Genomic DNA, 18,884 nt, shown 5'->3' with positions numbered 1-18,884 from the left:
TTATTTGTGCCAGAATGATTTAGCCAATCACGACACACATGTAATGTGCTAAATGCGCGTGCGTGTGGGAATTTACGTACCGTGGCTATTTTGATGCAGGTTAAAGTATTTTTTATGTTGACTGATGTTGACAGATCTGAAAAAATCATAAAACAATGGATAAATTAATTACAAGATCAATATTTGCAGCTCGTACTTTGGCTTGTCGACCGCTATTGGTTTGCCAGTGTTCGAAGTAAGTTTTTTACGTATATCACAAGTGTTCTGCACTGAACAATCATGGCAAATATTTGGAGGTTTTAATCCATGAATTTAATGTATCTCTTAAAAAGTTACTGTCAATGTATAAACGTTCTTTTAGGATTGTTAAAAATGCCAGACAACTGCATTCCAATTGTCAGATGTCTGGATCAAAGGCTCTCTTGCAGGGTGGCAAGGTTGGATCGACTTTTGCCTTGTCAAAAAGAAACATGTTTATACAGACACAGGATACACCGAATCCAAACAGTCTGAAATTTCTACCAGGTGTTCCTGTGTTAGAACAGGGTCAGACTATGGACTTTCCAAATGCAACAGCAGCATATTGTTCGCCGTTGGCCAAAATGTTATTCAGAATTGAGGGTGTTAAATCTGTATTCTATGGATCTGATTTTATAACTGTAACAAAGGTCGATGAAGATGTTGATTGGAAGGTGTTGAAACCTGAAATTTTTGCCACGATTATGGATTTTTATGCTACTGGGCTTCCAATATTGACAGAGGAACAGCCTTCTTCAGATACTCGTATGTGCATTAAAAAAATATGCCGTAGTGTATTTTCGATGAATAAAAGGTATTAAAAATTATGGATATGGTTATGCTTATAGAAATCAATGAAGATGACGATGAGACTGTACAGATGATAAAAGAATTACTTGATACTCGAATACGACCTACTGTCCAAGAAGATGGTGGAGATATAGTGTTTGTGGTAAGTGAGCAATACAGAAAAGTAGCTTGTTACAAAATCCACTGAAACTTAATGTTTTTAGGGTTTTGAGAATGGTATTGTGAAACTGAAGATGCAAGGGTCTTGTACCAGTTGTCCCAGCTCGGTAGTAACTTTAAAAAATGGTGTACAAAATATGATGCAATTTTATATACCAGAAGTGTTGGGAGTTGAACAAATAGAAGATGAAGCAGAACAGTTGGCTAAGAAAGAATTTGAAAAATTAGAGAACAAAGTCAAAGAAAAAACCAGCAGCAATGAGTAAATCTAAGTCGTAAAATTGTATAAATTGTAAAAAATTAGGTGTATTATAATCACGATCTTTAGCGTTACTTGTTTCAATAAATATGATAAAGAAAAATAAAACGTTCAATTATTTTCGGATGTTTTTCAATTTATTTTGGTATCGTACAAAGCTTTTAACGGCTAGTCACAGACACTTGCCAGACACGAATGTTGTGGTCAGAATAACCTGCGAAGAGGGTTTGTCCATCCGTAGACCAAGCAAGCGACAAGCACTGCGGAGGTTCGCCCTTGCTAATGTTCGAAACTACCTCTGGCTTAAGTTCATTGACCATCTCCTTGGTCTCAAGATCCCAGATCTTGATGGAGGGTCCGAAAGCAGTACAAAGCCAGTAACGGTTGGGGCTGAAGCATAATGCAGTGATGATGTCATTATGATCCAAGGTATGCAAGTGCTTGCCATCATTCAAATCCCAGAGCATGGCTTTGCAGTCCTGAAAATAAATATTTTATTAATTGCTGTACAACATACGTTCATCATATGAACATTGGTTACAAATATTTCAGCCCCATATCCGTATTAAGACACTCATGGACATCGTGGTCTCAAGATGTTTTCATCATTTTTAAGATAAACATAATATAGCTTCAGATTGAAAATCTTAAAATTTTATTGCTCATAACTCACCTTGCCACCTGAAGCACAAAGTGAACCATCGGGAGAGACAGTTACTGTGTTTAGGTATCCTGTGTGTCCTTTGTGGTTGATTTTTAGACGGCAGTTAGTCAAATTCCAGACCTGTGCAAAAAAAGTATTTCAATTAAAATAGTTCATTTTAAAAATCATATTTAACAAACATAGAATTAATCATCAGTCCCATATCCGCAAACACTCATAAAAATCATGTCATTTTTAGAAACTTTCATCATGTACAATATTATTCAATGTCTTCTTAAATCATTGAAATTAAGATATAATCGTGAATTACCTTGACAACGCGATCCCAACCAGCAGAGACGATAATAGGGTTAGCATGGTTAGGTGAAAAGCGAACACAGCTAACCCAGTCAGAGTGTCCATCATCTTGGATGGTGTACTTGCACTCGGCAAGAGTATTCCAAAGCTTGATAGTCTTATCCCGAGAACCAGAAACAATCTGACGATTGTCAACGGAGAAGGCAACGCTCAGAACATCCTGAGGACAAATATAAACAAGATCTTGTTTTAAAAGAAATACAACTTCGGCGTAACTAAGGGATCGACCAGTTGTTTTCCATTACTTACGAAATTGGAGTGCTAGTTCTACTTCTGCCTCTTCTACATACCAAGTATAAAAAAAAATATAAAAAAAAAAGCTTCAGTTTTTTCATTTCTGGATAATCACCAGTGTTGGCATTCCCGACGCCTTGGAGTTTTAAAAGTTTAGAAAAGGAACTTTCGTTCCATTTTCTATCAGTTCATTAAAGTGTCTCTCGTACTATATTCACACCTTAGTATGGTCTTCGAACCTCCTGGTGGTACGACCAGCAGCCAAATCCCATAGACGCAGAGTCTTGTCCCAAGAACCAGAAAGGGCGTAGTTACCATCGCTCGAGAGGACGACGTCGCTGATGAAATGGGAATGTCCGTACAAGCGCTTGTGAGGAATACCGTAGTTGCCTTTGTCACGAGTGAGTTTCCAGACGATGAGGGTCTTGTCTAATAAATATCGGGATATTGAAATACGCACAAATTGAATTCTGAATTTAAAAATCTGGTCATATGAAAGCATGCATTATTAAAAAAAAAAGCACCAGTAGCTTAACTTTGAAGAATTTTGGAGTCATAAACAGATGTGAAAAACTTACCACGTGAGGAAGACAAAATCATATCCGGATATTTCGGATTCGTGGCGATTTGCGTGACCCATCCATTGTGTCCACGAAGGGTCCCTCTTAGCTGAAGAGTTTCCGACATTGCTCGGCCGTCTTATTGCTCCTTAATTGTAGGATGAAACTGGATTCTATCCTACGAAGTTCATTCAACGATACGCCGAACGAGAAAGGCTGCACCAAAATTGTCGCCGGGGAAAATAGTCCAGAAGGAGGGGAACCATAGACTATACGATGGAACTGTTCATTTTTCTATAGCAGCGCTCGTTTGGCAAAAGGGCGAACTAAAACGATTCCAAGCCTGATTCCAGTTACGTTATGTTTTTCACAAGTTGGAAAAGTTTTGGCTTCCTGTGGAGTTCAACCCGGCAAAATTTCCATAAAGGTGTTTATGAATATTCATAGAATAACACTTTTAACGATAAGGTTCACTGACTACTTGAGAATGTCATTAACATTTATATATGTTACAATTCCAGTGTTGTTATACACAATACAAAAAAATGATACTAGATGATTAAGAATCACTTTTAGGTTAATATGCAATGCCCAGTTATTCTAGGCATGATAAACATATATAACAGCTGATTTATTAATATTGACATAATACTTAAAAGACTTTTTCAAATTGACAAGTTCAACGAAACCTTGACATGAATTTTTTTCAATGCAGCCGCTATCCAAAATACTCGAAGCTTCTGCATAATGGCTCAACTCCTGGATAAGATCCCTGACGTGGACATAGATGCGAATGGTGTCTTTAAGTACGTCCTGATAATGGTGCATGACGATGAGAACAAGCAGAGCAAGCCAATCGTCAGAGGCTACAGCAGGGCAAGCTGGCATGGTGAGTCAATTAATTTCATTATACCTAAACAGTACGCATCTTAATTGTACTGTTTAGAAAATAACTAAAAACTTGACAGTATGAAAAGCTAGTAACTGGATCTGTTCTTCTGCGGTAACATTTGTTTTACCAACTTCCATGTATCAACCACAAAGAGAGAATCAGAGAACTGTCATAAAAATCAGAAAATCATTCAAGAATCTCCTTTAGTATAAGGTACTTTAATCCGATTGAAAGAGAGATAAAGTCTCACATAGAGCCAAAGCTCGTTGCGTCAGAATAACTTATTCTATTGGCAACTTATATCGTTTCTTAGCGAAACGAGCGTACGACCCTAAAGTTTTATAGGCGATTTTACTTATATGTACTCTCAAGAAATATACGTATATATACACATATATGTATACACACCATACATAGTATCCATTTCGTTTATACCTGTATAGCATATAAAATAGTGGCAAGAAAATATCAATTGAAAATTTCACTTTGATTCCATGAATCGTTCTCCCTTTGCCATCAGGATTCTATTATGTTTCATATGTATAAAAATAAAAGAGCAAGATCGTTTCCTGCATAAAAAATTGCAGTAATAAAATTCTTACATCACGCTCACTTCATATACATTAAATTGGGGAAGATGTAAGTATACTTTAAAACAGTTTATGTATGTATACCGCTATCTTTATTCAGACCGTTAAACATTTTATCATATGTATCATAAAAATCAATCATCTGGCAGTCGATCTATGTCTACATAGCCCATAACTTGCTTGTTAAAAAAGAAAGGAAATGGAAATTTCGAGTAAATCGGCGATATAGTTACATTTATTGACATGTTCCGTCTATAAAGTGGGGGGAAATTTCAATTACACTTAATCGAGTCCTCGCTCAATAAATTGATTCGTATTTTGATCACACATGAATTCTGAAGTATCTACGTGCACAGTCTCACACACACATACACACATAATTATATACATAAGATATTATTTACAGTGCGTTATACATAGTCTCGTACATGTTACGTTACAGTCGGTAAATAAATAATAGACCATTTTTTAGGCTTTCATTAGTCTCGAAAATATGACAATATATTCGCGTCAGGTCTTTTTTCCATTTTCATTAATTTCTATAGTGCAAAAGATTCAATTCTTCTTAGATAACAATAGTGTACAGAGTTTACGAAAATAACTTGATCTTGATCCTTCGAGAACGCAATTTGCATAACTGTTAAAAAAAGTGATTAAAATTTCAAGGATGAATTTTAAGACTCGATTAGTGAAACTGTTGATTTTATCCACAAGAAAGGTCGAGGAGCGGCGGTGCGAATGAAATCTGCGACGAGAAAGTTTAAAAGTAAAATCCCAAAGGGATCGGGAGATAACCATAGGTTAAATATGACCTGAACCTTATACAAAGATCCCTGAAGGATTATCTTTATCTCATGTTAATCTTCACGGCTGATTCTTAGCGTCGTTAAAATCCAATGAAATCTCGTTATCAAAATTGTTGATTACTCCTGACACATTTAATACAGATATTATCCGTGAAAATTATATAAAGAAATTGACAGGACAATTCTTCATCGACATCGACAGTCTCGAATATACTCCAGGCACGCAATAATCTTCCAGTGAAAATGGCAATTAATCTAACTCTTATCTTTTTTTTGATATATATATATATAATTTTTGTTTTCAAATTCGCCATTCTGCTTCCGCACCACGACTACGAGGATCGTCTGAAGCAGCACCAGGCCCTCTGTATACTGAATCCTTCCCTGCAATGCTTGTTGCTAGTGTTTTTAAGAATTTTCGTGTGGTTGCTTTTGGTTACAGTCCGGGGTTCATCTCTGAGGACCACCCCGACCTGCCCTCAGGTACTTCCGCCCTCCTCGCAGTGCTCTATCAGATCTACGTCGGCTATTGTTCTACTACCCTTATCTTCTACACCGTGGGTAACCTTCTTCTCGGTTCCAGTATCCTGGACAGACTTATCCTCTTGTGGGTTCAAATTCTCCCGATCCCTTTCCGGCGATCTAATCAGCTCCTTGAATGGCGACGGGAAGCCAATCAGGTCCGGATCAGTGTTACTGTGCATCAGAGTGAATGGCAGCTTGAGTGAGACCTCACCACCCATTGCCGAGATCAGTAATTTTACCTGAAAGTCATTCACTCATGTAAAACGTACTTTGGGCTTGTGTTAAGAGTGCTTTTGATTTTAGGATACAATCGTTGGCTACCTTCACGTAGTAGGAGACGTAGATGGCAAAAACATTCCTATCCTCGGGTCCACAACCGGAACAAATGACCGTAGACGCGAGGGTGGCTCCGGCTTTGGTGTAACTATCTTCAAGTGCTATCCAGTTTTTGGTTGAACCCTTCACTGGCCTCAATGTATAAGTCTTATTGAGACTCGAGCCAGGACCTATCGGGCAGCCATCTTGAGACGACACTAGCGCCACGACGTTCTTGAACTTCCCGTTACTAAACATGCAGACGTCCACGTGCTGCACTACGAATACCTGAAACACACGTGTAGGAAGTTATTTTTATTTTACTAAATTAATCTTCATACTCTTCCCACTTTACTAGAGTTCGTCTGCTTTTGGCTCGAGTAACTTTCAGCTACGGCTGTTTGGCTCGCTTCGCTAAATTGGATAATTGAAGGCAATATTTCCTTAGGATTAAAGCCGCTTTCGCACTCGATTAACGAGTACGTTAAACCGTCCTTCGCGAAGGACCCCGTGTTACCCTTGAATTTGAATAATTGCCAACTGTATTAGGACACACCCGACCTTTCATTTGGCGCTCGTGCACTCAACGGTCGAATACGATATTCAGCGAATAAATATAAAAGCATTAAGCTGCTTCGTCCTGCGAGTAAGAAGACACTCGAATTATTATTATTATCATCATCCGCAATTTTTCCCTCATGTAATTCTTGAGCGATAAAAAAATTCCTCGCACATGATAAAGATATCCTGTAATTTAAAAAGAAAAAAAATTTGCGTTCGAGGTATTAATTTTTTTTTTTTCTTTTCTTATACAACCTACATCTTTTGTAATCGGTTTCTATCTTTGCTTGTAATACTACGGTACAGCAGCCGACCGTTCATGTACCACAAGGTTCATTGTCTCTACTCTCGTCTATGGTTTTCCCTTCAGATGCAGCGTGCGCTTATGCATATGATAATCCTTCTGTCAGCCCCTAGGAAAATATGGGGTAGAGTTATAGATAACCTGCTTCGTACTCAGGCCGATATCCAAGTTTCTTGCTGTTTATCGTACAATAGTCTAGCATAAAATTTATATTGGCTTCATAGGAGATGATACAAATATTTGAAAAAAAAGTTCTATAGCTCAATCAACGATTGGCTATTGTTTCGAATGGTCGCCAGTTCACGATGGTGGACAAAATCGAATACGCTTTGTTTCTGACTCCACAGTAAATTATACACGGCTCCGCGATAATTCCGTTTCACTCGGAGCAGGGATATTTCCATGGCTATTATCGTTCAGCGTTAAGCCTGGTTTACAAGACGGTGTTTCGAAACATTTACTACTCTATATATGAATATACATTGATGGAAGAGTTGCGTCATTCTTCCTTCTACGTTTTACAGGACCAAGTCTAAAGCGCAATTGGGCTGTAGGACGAAATCAAAAAATACATATAGACAGTTTGGGAAATTTTGTATACGTAATACAGGTATTATACTTATATGCTATATATATATTATGTGATATTAAAAAAAAAAATTGCTATAGATTTTTTTTTATGCTATCTGTCGTTATCATCTTTCGTGCTTTGTTATCTAACTGATTGAGGGATTCGAGATTGAGAAATAAGGGATTGAAATTATATTGAAGCTCCAGACGGTCTTTACGTGATGAATATGCATTGAATCTCACTGTTACCCCCGTTGATCGATCTAATTCAATATTCTTGATAGGATCTACCTAATGGGTAGTATATCTGTGTAGAGTATCCGATCAATACTGGAACACTACTTTGTCATTGTGAATCAGGCTTAATAGTCATAAACAAGATTTCTGGGTATGATTTCATCAGTTTTCACAATTGTGTTCCTGCGATTGTTCCAGCAAGGGATGATTCTGGGATGGTCCCCGAGGGATGAATTTTCCAGGAAACGCGAATACGGTTGATAGTGCCTTTAACGACGACTCATTGTGCGTCTGCCTTAAATCCCTTTTCACTTAAAGCACACTCGAGATTCGGAGCCCCTTTCTCGTTATTCGTCTTGAAAACGTGACTTGGGAAGCTGTATATATAATTCATTGATCATCTTTACGACCACTTCGCAGCTGAATTTTACCCTGGAAATACGTAGCTCGATCGGATTCCTTTATGATCTCTCGTGGTAACATTCCTTAAGATCTAGGTGATTTTTCTGAAGAAAAAAAAAAGAGGAAGAATGGCCCAAAAAAAAAGTCTTCCGTGAGTTACCAAAAATATGGAGATAAAGAAGACAAATGGAGTTAAGGATTCTTCTTAAGGATCATTCCTGACCCAGTTCCTAATCTTATGAAACTTGAGGTTCACTTCCGTCGAATTTACATACGCAAGTAGTGGTTCCAGGCTTGAATTACATGGGCAGACTCAGGCAGGTGTGACGTGACACTGAAGTTCAAGTGAACTCGCCTTATTACAAGAGACGCCTGGCGTCGTGGAAGACGCTATCGATTGTTACAAGGGGCAAGACCAGGTCTAACGACGTGGAACGTTCAAATTTGAAATAAGGGTCTGGAGGCGAAGAAGAAGAAGATAAAGGATATAAAGGGAAGTCTAGTGTCAGATTGTCAAGTCTTTTTATTCCTATTGTCGATAATTTTTTTTTTCTTTCTCCCTTCTGTAGCTCCTCGACCTTCCTTCATTAAGCTCCGAGTCTGCCCGACGATTTCACTGAATCTGCATCGCACGATAACGAGCTTAACCAGGACTCAATCCGACTCTGTCGAGACGAATCCTTACTAGCGAGTGCGGATGGGGCTTAACAAGCTCCCGTGATCCGTTAAAGCACTCACTTATGAACGTGGACGAGGTTGGTTAGGGACAAGGACCTAAAACAGTTCCTGGGAAATTTGATTACCGGCCACCACATTCCTTTCATCCGGATGATGATGAATCCTGGATCCTTTTTTATCAATTGGACATCATGCACGTGGGTCCAGTTATCCCGGTTAGTTATTACTTCTCCTTTCTCTCTCTTTATCAGCCCTCAGTCCTTGTGCTACTTTTTGTCTAGTTTGCAAGCGGCGCACAGGATCTGGGCAATGGACGGTAGTAAGAAGATTCAGGGTCTGTGGAGAATTAGCAGCAGTTTTGCTGTATAGCCCCGTGAAGAAGGACCGGGATATAGCATGGGAGTTAGGGCAGAACTGGCAAGGGCGATGACTATAATCCTACTGGGAAGGGCCAGGACTAAGTTCAAAAGTCGAAAATCTGGTTGCACGAGTATGGAGGAAGATCCACCGTAGGAGATGGCTTGTTTATACGCCTGTGAATACTGTAGGGGATCTCAGGATGTTCCGAGTGACACAAGAAGATACGACCCAGAGAGGAAATTCAAACATGAAATATGTACACGTTCAGGCAACATGCGTTCGATGGTCGGGACGTTCGATGTGGTTTTTGAGATTTACGTGATCTTATGTGAATAGATATGTAGTTCAGTCCACGGAAGACTTTATACAGGAACAGAGATTTTTTGTTTAATCTTTTTTTTTTTAAAAAAAAAAAACAAACCTTGTAGATACAAGGATAATGCCCGAGACAGATATGGCGGTAGAGATTCAAGATGAAGGAATAAGAAGAAAAAGAAGATTAAGGATGGCCGATGGACAATGCACTTTGTGAAGAGAAAAAAAAAAAGAAAATTTTGCTCAAAAAGCGTTTATTTTCTCGGTTAATTTCCCTCGCAGAGTGGCTGCTCGTAAAGTCGTCATCTCATATTTATTAATTCTGATGAATAATTCAAGGAAGGCAGCGTGCACCGAGTTATTATACTTGTAGCATGGAAAATACCGAGTTTATGGGAGACTAGACGCGTTTGGAAGTCTGTTAGAAAATTATACACCTGTTTTTAATAGCGACTAGTGTTAGGGCATATATATAATAATATAAAATCACTATCCAACATTAATTGTCATGCGAGTTTCCAGTTTCTACGATTTTATAAAATTACTAATAACCACGAGCTGAAACTTATAATTGACTTTGTATGTCAGGTACATTATTGCCTGTAACGACGGCGCGTTTCAATGGATACGAAATATTGCTGACGTTGAGAACTTCAAGCCTGGCAACGTAGTAACGAAAACTACTAAGTCAGACGGCACAGGCTAACCTGAATCTAACTAGTTACTGCCATGAGTTCACTAGGGTATCCAATCCTCAAAAGCATCTGAAGCAGCAGGATGACAGAGAGTGAGTGTAGCAGTGGAGGAGATAGACGAGAAAAATCAAAGTGCTTTGAGGTTAGGTTCCTTCACTGATATATCTCAGATGCACAAATTGATTCTGTTTTGAGTAAAAAAAAAATATCCAATTATTTAGCGCAAAGTAGATTAGACCACATACGTGTATCTACGGGGTGTCACGTAAGTGCTGTAAGATTGTACGTTATATTACCTTGATCCTCTTTACAGATTTACTGCTATTGTTGCTGACGTTCACGTGAACCATTATGGGATCTCCATGAGCGTAAATCGCACGATCCAGTCGCGCCTCCAGTCCCACTCGGCCGTCGCTCAATAGAAACGGTTTTTCGACAGCTGCATGGGGTGCTGATGGCTCTGCAAGAGAACGAAGATAATGAATCCGTCGCGTCAATAGAGATACCGCTGGCAATTGGATTGCAGGGAATTGTTAGAATAAAAAAAAAAAAAAAAAAAAAAAATTACAAGGGACACCCCGTATACGCCAGGTGGAAACTTATTCCACTCACCGTCGTCCTCCGCTATCTCATTCTCAGCTTCCACCACTCGTGCCATCTGAAGCTTACAGGGTTGAACCCTTGCACTTAGACTGGGTGGCACACTGTATATTGTGTTCATTGGCAATGGTGGCGGATTTGTGCGCTGAACGACACGTATACCCATTCGCACTGTGGTTTTCCTATGGAGCTTCTCGTCGGCGCGGTCAGCTGCGAACAATCACGAACACCCTGTATAATTGAGTAACCGGCACGGATAGTAAACTGTGAACGTAATTGCTGTGAAAATTTTTACACGTAACGAATAAATTAATTGACGAGCATTGTTCAGGTATATACGTAGTCTGCTTATTTTTTAAGGGATCAAATTCATCTTTCCATGCTTAAGGGTTGATACGTTAATAATATTCATACGCAAGTCTTCACTTCTCTAACACACTTTATATTTCTCTCAATAGGTATCCCAAGATGGCGAGTTACGGATTCTCACTTTTTCTGTACCCCACATGCCTATGTATATTTTACTGGAGGGTTGTACTCTGACAGAAAGATTCAAGCGTACCCTTAGGCTGGTAAAGTTAGAATTTTTTTATGGGACTTTTTTTTTTCCCCTTTATAGAGGAAAGGTTCAACAAGCGGGCAATCAGGGTATAACGAAGTGTCTGGGTGTCGCCAGGGTTTTAACGAGCGGTCAAAATAACAGTGATCAACATTCACTAATTAACTACCGAAGTGGGAGGGAGGGGGGGGGTAGGTAGTCGTAGCTTCCACTTATTCTGCATCGCACTACTTGGATTTTTATGGATTTCGTCGTTAATTTCGTCATTCCGACGTTGGTCGTTTCGTTAACGCTTGGAGTTTCTTCGAAACAACCTGGGGACAAATTGGCTCAGTCTGGCAAAGAGAAATTAAATAAAATGTCCCTAGGCGAATAGATGCCGTTACCCGCGCCGAAGCCCGTGCAAAAGTATCAAGAAACTTGCTGGAAACGTAAAAAAAAGTATGGCTTCGCGCTAATAAGGTTTGGGAGGAAAGTTTAGGGGGATTTTTTTTTTTCCACGAGTTTTCAAAATTTACTTCAGATCTAGAACCGTGACTCACTTGGACGATCCCTCGCTTAATAGTTTTCAAGTGTTCGCTAAGTTAACATATGTACATACCATATCTGTTTTGGGTAAAGCTTTCTAGAGTTACTCACGGATTAAGTTCGCCCGACTCTGTGGACTTTCTAAACACCCGGTTAGAATTTTGCAGCTGTTTCGTAATTAAAGTAGGCTCATGCGCACGAGGGAACTTTCGTTTAATCGAATTCACCTGAAAACGAAGGACTGCCTGCTTCGTCGATAAAATACCTGCTGGGACCTTAGGCGATAGAGTGGTACCGTATTATGATTAAAAAAAAAATTGATAATGGCTAACGGGTACTTCGAGGTATATTACAGGGGGGATCGGGGTGGGACAAAGGATACTACATCATAGTAAAAAAAAAAAAAAATGATAATTACCGAATGACAAAAAAAGAAAAAACTGCTAAAAATTTATCTAGTTCCATTGATATCGTGTGAAGGTGGACGGAGTTAAAAAAGATTTATCATGATTCCCTTACGCTGAATAGGCTCACCACTAATCCTACCAATCGTTACGCCTCGCTAATGATAATTGCCGTTTGCGTTCACATCACCGGAGATTAGCTTTTACAGCGAGTCCACTGATTGGTTGGGTATAATTTGATAATCGCAAAATTCTCCATATTTCATTTGGCTCTACGACGAATGATTTTCTTACTGACAATACATTTTTTCACACTTCTTTTTTTTAATGCCAATTTTTTTCCGATTAATCATCGGAACCGTTCGTATGAGAACTTTCAATTCCGAGGGCATTATTTGCCACTGTCGGTACAGTCGATCGAACAATTTTCTTACCGACGTATGCTCGTACGTCATAGCTGGTACCAATTGGGGCGCCGTTGTACTCCTTGGCGGGAACCAATTGAACGGAAGGCGGTGCCAACGGTGTCACCTCCATGGTGAATGCATGAGCGTTCGAACCTAACCTCTTTATCAGAGCTTCCTGAAAAAGAAAAAATGGAAAAACTTATGACACTGGTATAATTAAGTTTGGTTAGGTTCGTTTGCTCCCTGGTCAAGGCCGCACGTGACGGCTTTTTCTATACTGTCTGACTATGCCACAGGTTCGATCCACTTGCGGCTGACTGCTAGGAACGTGAACTACTTTACCTAAGTGTACAGCACGGCGAACTTCCCTTTTGAGAAACGAAACTTATGCCTGAAAATCGTGAGTTAATCGACACTTTCGCTCTGGGGTCCATTATCGCGACCTTCTAGAACAAAAGTGCCAGACTCCCTGGAGGCTCGTTATCTAACGCGTTTCCGATGGCGGCTGGAGTGCGGTACCGGGGGGGCAAGTGGGAGGTTAAGAAAATGACAAATCAAATGAAACGCACTTTGATCGTAATATATCCCCATCTGATGGTCCTTAAGTTAATTCAACGAGATTTGATACTTTATTTTCTACGTCTACTGGAAGATGCTGCGTAGAGAATTGGGGTGCGATTTTATTGTCTTACCGAGGGAATGTCACGTGGTCGTATCTTTGAGGGAAGGATTTAGATAGACCGTGTAAACAGATCGTTGGTCTTGTCTGGATACTTCGACGTAGCTGTTGGTTCAGACTGTACGTGATGATGAGTAACTATGGTTACTCAGGTTGTTACCCCCATTTGCGTAATGACAGAAAATTGTGTTAGGAAAGTATCTTTTTTCTTTATATATATAAAAAAATAAAAAAATATAATTTTAACTTTTTTTATTGATGGGTAATTATATTTACGTCCTGGTGGAACGTGCTGTAGGTATTAGTGAGGTTGGTATTGATCATTTTCAGGCAACCCTAAAGGGAAGTTAGGAAGATTGTACCCTATGAAATTTTTTTTTTCGTGTTCAGTATATATTAAAATTTTTCTATATTCTCCATTACTCCTTGTATTGCTGTCTCTGTTTTTGTTTTCTCCTTATTTTTCACACTTTTTTTTTCCATCCCTCACTGTCTCTTTATCTCGTTCAAAACATACCCTCGCTCTGTTGTGTATCGTGGGGGTTTTTCCTATTTGCGTACACCCTTAAAACTAAATCAATAATGCCTTTCCACCCTTGAAGGAGGAGACGCGTCTATGTCCATTAGGTCTTTCGAAGTTCATGAGTCGTCCCGAATTTACTTGATCCGACTATATATATATATATATATATATATATATATATATATATATATATATTTTTGAATAAAACGAAGCGAAGGGGATGATTGGAATTTTTTTTAGTATACAAACGTCCTTAGTCACTCGAACAGAATTTCCATCGTGGAGTAAGTCAGACCCCCAAAAAAACTTTTAAAAAGTAAAAATGCGTGTCGCGCCTTCGTTGACACCACAAATATTACAATGCAATCAACGCGACAAAAAGAAGTAAGATCAGCTGGTCGGGTAAAAACTAAAATACAAATAACATGTGGAAAATAAAAAAATTGAATAAAATTAAAAAAAATATCTGGAAAAATTTTTCAAAAATTGAAAAAAATTCCACAAAATCCGACAAGTACATAAGTATATGTTTTTTAATAGAATGATGGTCTCTCTAAATCTTATAGAGTACTTGTCGGATTTAGTGGAATTTTTTTCAATTTTTGAAAAACTTTTCCAGATATTTTTAAAAATTTAATTCAATTTTTTTATTTTCCACATTTTATTTGTATTTTAGTTTTTACCCGACTAGCTGATCTTACTTCTTTTTGTCGCGTTGACTGCATTGTAATATTTGTGGTGTCAAGGAAGGCCCGACACCCATTTTTACTTTTTAAAAGTTTTTTTTGGGGATATCCCTTATATTTTCGTTGTATTACTGTATTACAACATTTATTGCGTCAAAAAAGCCTGACACTTGTTTGGACTATTTGAAATTTTTTTTAGTACAAGTCACTGCTATATTCTTGTGGTTCAATTTTTCCTCTCTTACTATTATTCTAGGCAAAACTGTCTAGACTGGGAGAAATCTACACGGTGACAATAAAAATTAAGTTTCTTTGTATAGAAATTTATTTACAATGCTTTTTCTCTATATTTGAAAATCCCGCCACTCCCCAGCCAACACCTGTTACCCACCCCTCGGCCTATTTATTTTATACGAACCCTACGAGGCTTGCAGCAACGAACAATGTACACTGACAATCTCCGACAATAGAAACATATACGCAAACCACGTTACGTACGGATCGATAAAACGTATTCGCACATTTGCGTCCTTTCTACGTGCTACGTTATTCAGATAAAACAGTGATCCGTATAGCTCAGTGAAATCATTACGGTAAATCGAATGGGCAATCAATTAATTGGACACGTCATACAGAATAATTAATCCGAGCTCCAATTTTTCTCTTGTACGTCACAATTATTTTTTTTTTATACACAATTATTTTATTACAGTCCAGTCCTTTCGAACGACTCCGTTATACATTTTTTTTTAGTTTTTTTTTTTTCCCTAGACAAATACTGATTGACGTCAAAGACAGTTTTAAAGCGTTCAAAAGCGTCAGCCAGGAATTGGCATCCGGCTGCACTTATTGTCGAATGGCACAAGGATCCAGAGTTGGCGTGGCTCGACTCTGATTAAAATGAAATCTGCTTTCAATGCGACTATAAAAAAAAAGTCGGATGTGAGGGTGGACCTTGACGAATTTTTTTTTTTTTTTTTTTTTTTTTTTTTTTTTTTTTTTTTTTTTTTTTTTTTTTTTTTTTTTATATACATCGAATCGAAGGAATTTTTCTTTTTGCCTTCATTTATTTTATCCCTGTCCATCTTCATTGCCTGCCATTATGTCATCTCCAGCATCTGTCATTATCATTGTCCACTATTTGACCAATGATATATACTCTTTACTTCGTCTCTCTTCGGGGTCCATACTCCAGGGGAAATTGGAGCTCCTGGTGATTGATGAACAACCACGAGGAATGCGAATAATAAGTTTTTCTATTCCGTTAGGCTTCACGTGGCTGCTCGTCCCACCGTACAATAGATTATGGTATACATATATACATTGTATGGTGTATATATATATCCAGAGAATTCTCAAAGGAAATCAAGCCCATTCTCTGGATCCGTTCATCTTATCACTTTTTTCTCTTGTAACAGGTCATCGACGTTTAATTAATATATCGACTGGCAATTTATTAATAATTCACTCTGACGTGTACCGCTAACGTTAGAAATTTCATAATCATCGATAACGCAATCAATAAATTTTCGGTGATTTCTGTTGGTGAATTGAAATTCCGTAATCAGTTATTCTGATTAACGAGGTTGATTATACATTACGGAGGTTATCGGAGCAGGACAATAATGATAACAGTATTAGTCAAATTAGCGTTGCGAGTCACAAGATAATTCATTTATTAACGTCCTTTGATAATATATAATACGAAAATCAATTCAATCAGTTCGGTGCGGTCTTTTGACTCTTTTTTTTTTTTTCTCTTCAAATATCCAGTAATCTCTTTTTTTATCGCTGTGACGATTTAATCGATAATGAATTGATTGAAAAATTATGTTTCGTCCAGGTGAACCAAACCTGACGTCTCAGGCATCATTTTTGCATCGAATACGTATCTTATTAATGTTATCATTGCCGAGATAATAGGAACCGAGTATGTCTTCATCTCGCGGCACGATATCATTAATGATTTATCGATCTGATTCGAATACCTATCGATTCTTATCGAATACATTAATCGAAGTCACGAAACCAATTTCCGAAATTATTTTCGGATTACCCAAGTCCCATAAGAATTATTGACGCGCCCCTATCGCAATAAGGATACAATATTATTACAATTTTTGGAAACTGATAAATTTACCTTGTACACGCATAACCGTAAGGGAATGAAATTCGTATTTTTTTCATATTGAAAAAAAAATTGTTACGGATCGACTATCCGTATGAATACATGATATCGGCCAATATCATTTCAATAGTCACGAATGATTGATTTTCATAATTTATGATAATTATGATAACAGCACATATAAACATTATTCGCGTGTTTCCGATTTCGTCGGATACACCAAATTAGGCTGATTGAAAGATTTATGCAATTTCGAAATTTTTCCTCCTTAAATACTTTTCCATATGAATTACATTAATTCTTACGTAAATTTTATACCATGCGGACTGGACGCTGGACTGGACTCTTACGCGCAAGGGATCGACTAGCAATTTTTTTGACAGCTGCTGCACATTTATTATCACACGTCCTAATACGGTTCAATTTTCTATTTCGATCACAGTTGAATGGAATTTTTTGAAAAAAAAAAAAAAGATTTTCAGTAAAAGAAAAATATTTCAGATTGAACGGCTTCCTCCGTGCTAAGAAAGGCCAAGAAGTTCGAAATGGCGTAAAGGCTTAGGGAGTTAAGAAAATCGTACAATGCCGGCTTAGCAGAAGCTGCGGGGTTTATGCTTTTACAGCCTTGAAGATTTTCAAGAGGATACACCAGTGACTCTCTGTTTCGCTGAGCCAGTATTCTGATATTATAAGCCTTTAAGATTTTACCAGATTCTTCTATCCCATAACGCAAAACTATAACGTTCAATTAAAAAGGACAAAATTAATTTCTCATCCATTAACGCTATATATATATATATATACGTCAATTAATTAAATCACTGTCCGATCGATTGTTTAATTAAAAAAAAAATATCAGTTACCAAATTGACCCTCCAATCGCTATTTGGCTTAACCCAGCCATTTATGAAGGACCCCCCCCCCAAGCATGCTCAAAGAATTGACGCAAATTAAAGCCGCTCTGATAAAGCGCGAGGATTTTGCGATTAACCCCAGCCTTATCACGTACCGGTTTTAAACGTCAATTTTACTCGCTCGGCCCTTTAAGGACACTCTTCACGAATTTAACGTACGATTCAATGTCCTGGCAGTAGCCAAGCAGATTCAGGATTCTAAATATCCTACGCCAACGCCGCGACCTACAGATTTATCATATATATCCCACTTTTATTTTCGTGGAAGAAAAAAAGAGGATCGCCACTCCATAATCCTTTTCCAAGTCCTTTACACATATGGCTGTATATATTTTTCTTCGTACGTACGACGCTACGAATTCGTATCCTGGTTACGCAATCAACGAGTATGTTATCAGTATTCCGAAATACCGGCCACGAAGTGCGCAGGACCGTAGAACCAGGATCTCGATTGTAGGCCGTAAGTTCAAGGATAATACACACGCCTTGCAGGTATACCTGTACGTAACTACCTACTTACTTATCTAGCTATTTACCTGCCCGTGGTAACGGGGCAAGGGTTTGCATTCTGCGTTGGGTAATACCTACAGTGCAGCTTGATATTACGTAGGATATGCAAGAGGATGTCAAGGTTAGCCCGAGAGGTAATCGAGTGACGTAATCAGATTCCGTGACGTAGTATAGGCACTCGGCGAAACGATTACAATTTTAATAGGGATCTCGCAAGGGTTTCATTCGGTCCACGATGTACGAGTCCGGGATCCTTGGTACGAAAAAGTTCCACCGACTCTCGATCGATTAGTTTTACGTTTGATAGTTTTTTTTTTTTTTTTTTTTTTCAGGAAAAAAGATCCATACAAATTTAAGCCTCCCAAAAATATTCATTGGACCCTGTGACTACGTTTCGTATCATCACAGCATCCCCATTGACTACCGAGTGTTCAGAATATGACGACACGTTAAATAAAATTCGAGGACTCCGGCAAGGTAGGCCATAGTCAGGGTGGGGATATGGGGTCAAGGTCAGGGCACGCTGCTGACGTCATTCCTTGTCTTTTAGCGTATACGAGCGAAAGGACTTTTCGCCCGCCGGATTGCCAATTGACGATGGTTGTCGGAATGGCCGTATTACGTCATTGGGAGGG

At 38.5% G+C, this 18,884-nt stretch overlaps 4 protein-coding genes and 1 long non-coding RNA gene across 11 annotated transcripts in view; 3 read left to right on the top strand and 2 right to left on the bottom strand.

The window, feature by feature from the left end:
- Positions 1-47: 47 nt before the first annotated feature.
- On the top strand, positions 48-1,372 carry LOC107272670 (NFU1 iron-sulfur cluster scaffold homolog, mitochondrial). The gene is made up of 4 exons (XM_015750059.2): positions 48-235; positions 362-783; positions 867-970; positions 1,032-1,372. The coding sequence occupies exons 1-4, from the start codon at positions 156-158 to the stop codon at positions 1,251-1,253; spliced, it is 828 nt and encodes a 275-aa protein (XP_015605545.1). The 5' UTR covers positions 48-155; the 3' UTR covers positions 1,254-1,372.
- LOC107272669 (guanine nucleotide-binding protein subunit beta-like protein) lies at positions 1,362-3,297 on the bottom strand. Its single transcript, XM_015750058.2, has 5 exons — positions 3,080-3,297; positions 2,722-2,930; positions 2,221-2,427; positions 1,920-2,030; positions 1,362-1,725 (listed from the first exon to the last, which is right to left on the bottom strand). The coding sequence occupies exons 1-5, from the start codon at positions 3,186-3,188 to the stop codon at positions 1,408-1,410; spliced, it is 954 nt and encodes a 317-aa protein (XP_015605544.1). The 5' UTR covers positions 3,189-3,297; the 3' UTR covers positions 1,362-1,407.
- Positions 3,298-3,362: 65 nt separating this feature from the next.
- Positions 3,363-18,884, top strand: part of LOC107272672 (14 kDa phosphohistidine phosphatase) — a 38,589-nt gene continuing 23,067 nt past the window's right edge. The window contains exons 1-3 of one of the 2 annotated variants that reach the window (XM_025089982.1): positions 3,363-3,488; positions 3,777-3,950; positions 4,106-4,143. In XM_025089982.1, the coding sequence (XP_024945750.1) occupies positions 3,422-3,488; positions 3,777-3,950; positions 4,106-4,128 (264 nt within the window). In that variant the 5' untranslated portion in view covers positions 3,363-3,421 and the 3' untranslated portion in view covers positions 4,129-4,143. Of the gene's footprint in view, positions 3,489-3,776; positions 3,951-4,105; positions 4,144-18,884 lie in introns of those variants that run through there. The other variant, XM_015750062.2, reaches the window with a different exon arrangement.
- LOC107272668 (arrestin homolog) overlaps positions 4,613-18,884 on the bottom strand; it is a 36,459-nt gene continuing 22,187 nt past the window's right edge. For all 6 annotated transcript variants that reach the window (XM_025089978.1, XM_025089977.1, XM_015750054.2 and 3 more), the window contains 5 exons: positions 12,837-12,984; positions 10,924-11,121; positions 10,608-10,771; positions 6,196-6,477; positions 4,613-6,113 (listed from right to left, as the gene is read on the bottom strand). In XM_025089978.1, coding sequence (XP_024945746.1) covers positions 5,829-6,113; positions 6,196-6,477; positions 10,608-10,771; positions 10,924-11,121; positions 12,837-12,984 — 1,077 coding nt within the window. In that variant the 3' untranslated portion in view covers positions 4,613-5,828. The remainder of the gene's footprint in view (positions 6,114-6,195; positions 6,478-10,607; positions 10,772-10,923; positions 11,122-12,836; positions 12,985-18,884) is intronic.
- On the top strand, positions 6,476-10,851 carry LOC107272673. Its single transcript, XR_001539016.2, has 3 exons — positions 6,476-9,156; positions 9,223-10,453; positions 10,625-10,851. It is a non-coding gene; the product is annotated as an uncharacterized LOC107272673 (long non-coding RNA).

Source organism: Cephus cinctus, unplaced genomic scaffold, assembly GCF_000341935.2.
Source record: "Cephus cinctus unplaced genomic scaffold, Ccin1 Ccin1_scaffold1223, whole genome shotgun sequence".
Lineage (NCBI taxonomy): Eukaryota > Metazoa > Arthropoda > Insecta > Hymenoptera > Cephidae > Cephus > Cephus cinctus.
The sequence above is the reverse complement of the archived record's forward strand: the minus strand, read 5'-3'. Positions and strand labels throughout refer to the sequence as shown.

What these genes read in the sequence shown, in the direction of transcription:
- LOC107272669 (XM_015750058.2), bottom strand. Translation starts at nt 3,188, where the DNA reads ATGTCGGAAACTCTTCAGCTAAGAGGGACCCTTCGTGGACACAATGGA. An exon ending in GATTTTGTCTTCCTCACGTG is followed by an intron (nt 2,931 to 3,079) that starts GTAAGTTTTTCA and finishes GATATTTATTAG; the next exon opens with ACAAGACCCTCATCGTCTGG. An exon ending in GGTTCGAAGACCATACTAAG is followed by an intron (nt 2,428 to 2,721) that starts GTGTGAATATAG and finishes ATTTGTCCTCAG; the next exon opens with GATGTTCTGAGCGTTGCCTT.
- LOC107272670 (XM_015750059.2), top strand. Translation starts at nt 156, where the DNA reads ATGGATAAATTAATTACAAGATCAATATTTGCAGCTCGTACTTTGGCT. An exon ending in TTGGTTTGCCAGTGTTCGAA is followed by an intron (nt 236 to 361) that starts GTAAGTTTTTTA and finishes ACGTTCTTTTAG; the next exon opens with GATTGTTAAAAATGCCAGAC. An exon ending in GTGGAGATATAGTGTTTGTG is followed by an intron (nt 971 to 1,031) that starts GTAAGTGAGCAA and finishes TAATGTTTTTAG; the next exon opens with GGTTTTGAGAATGGTATTGT.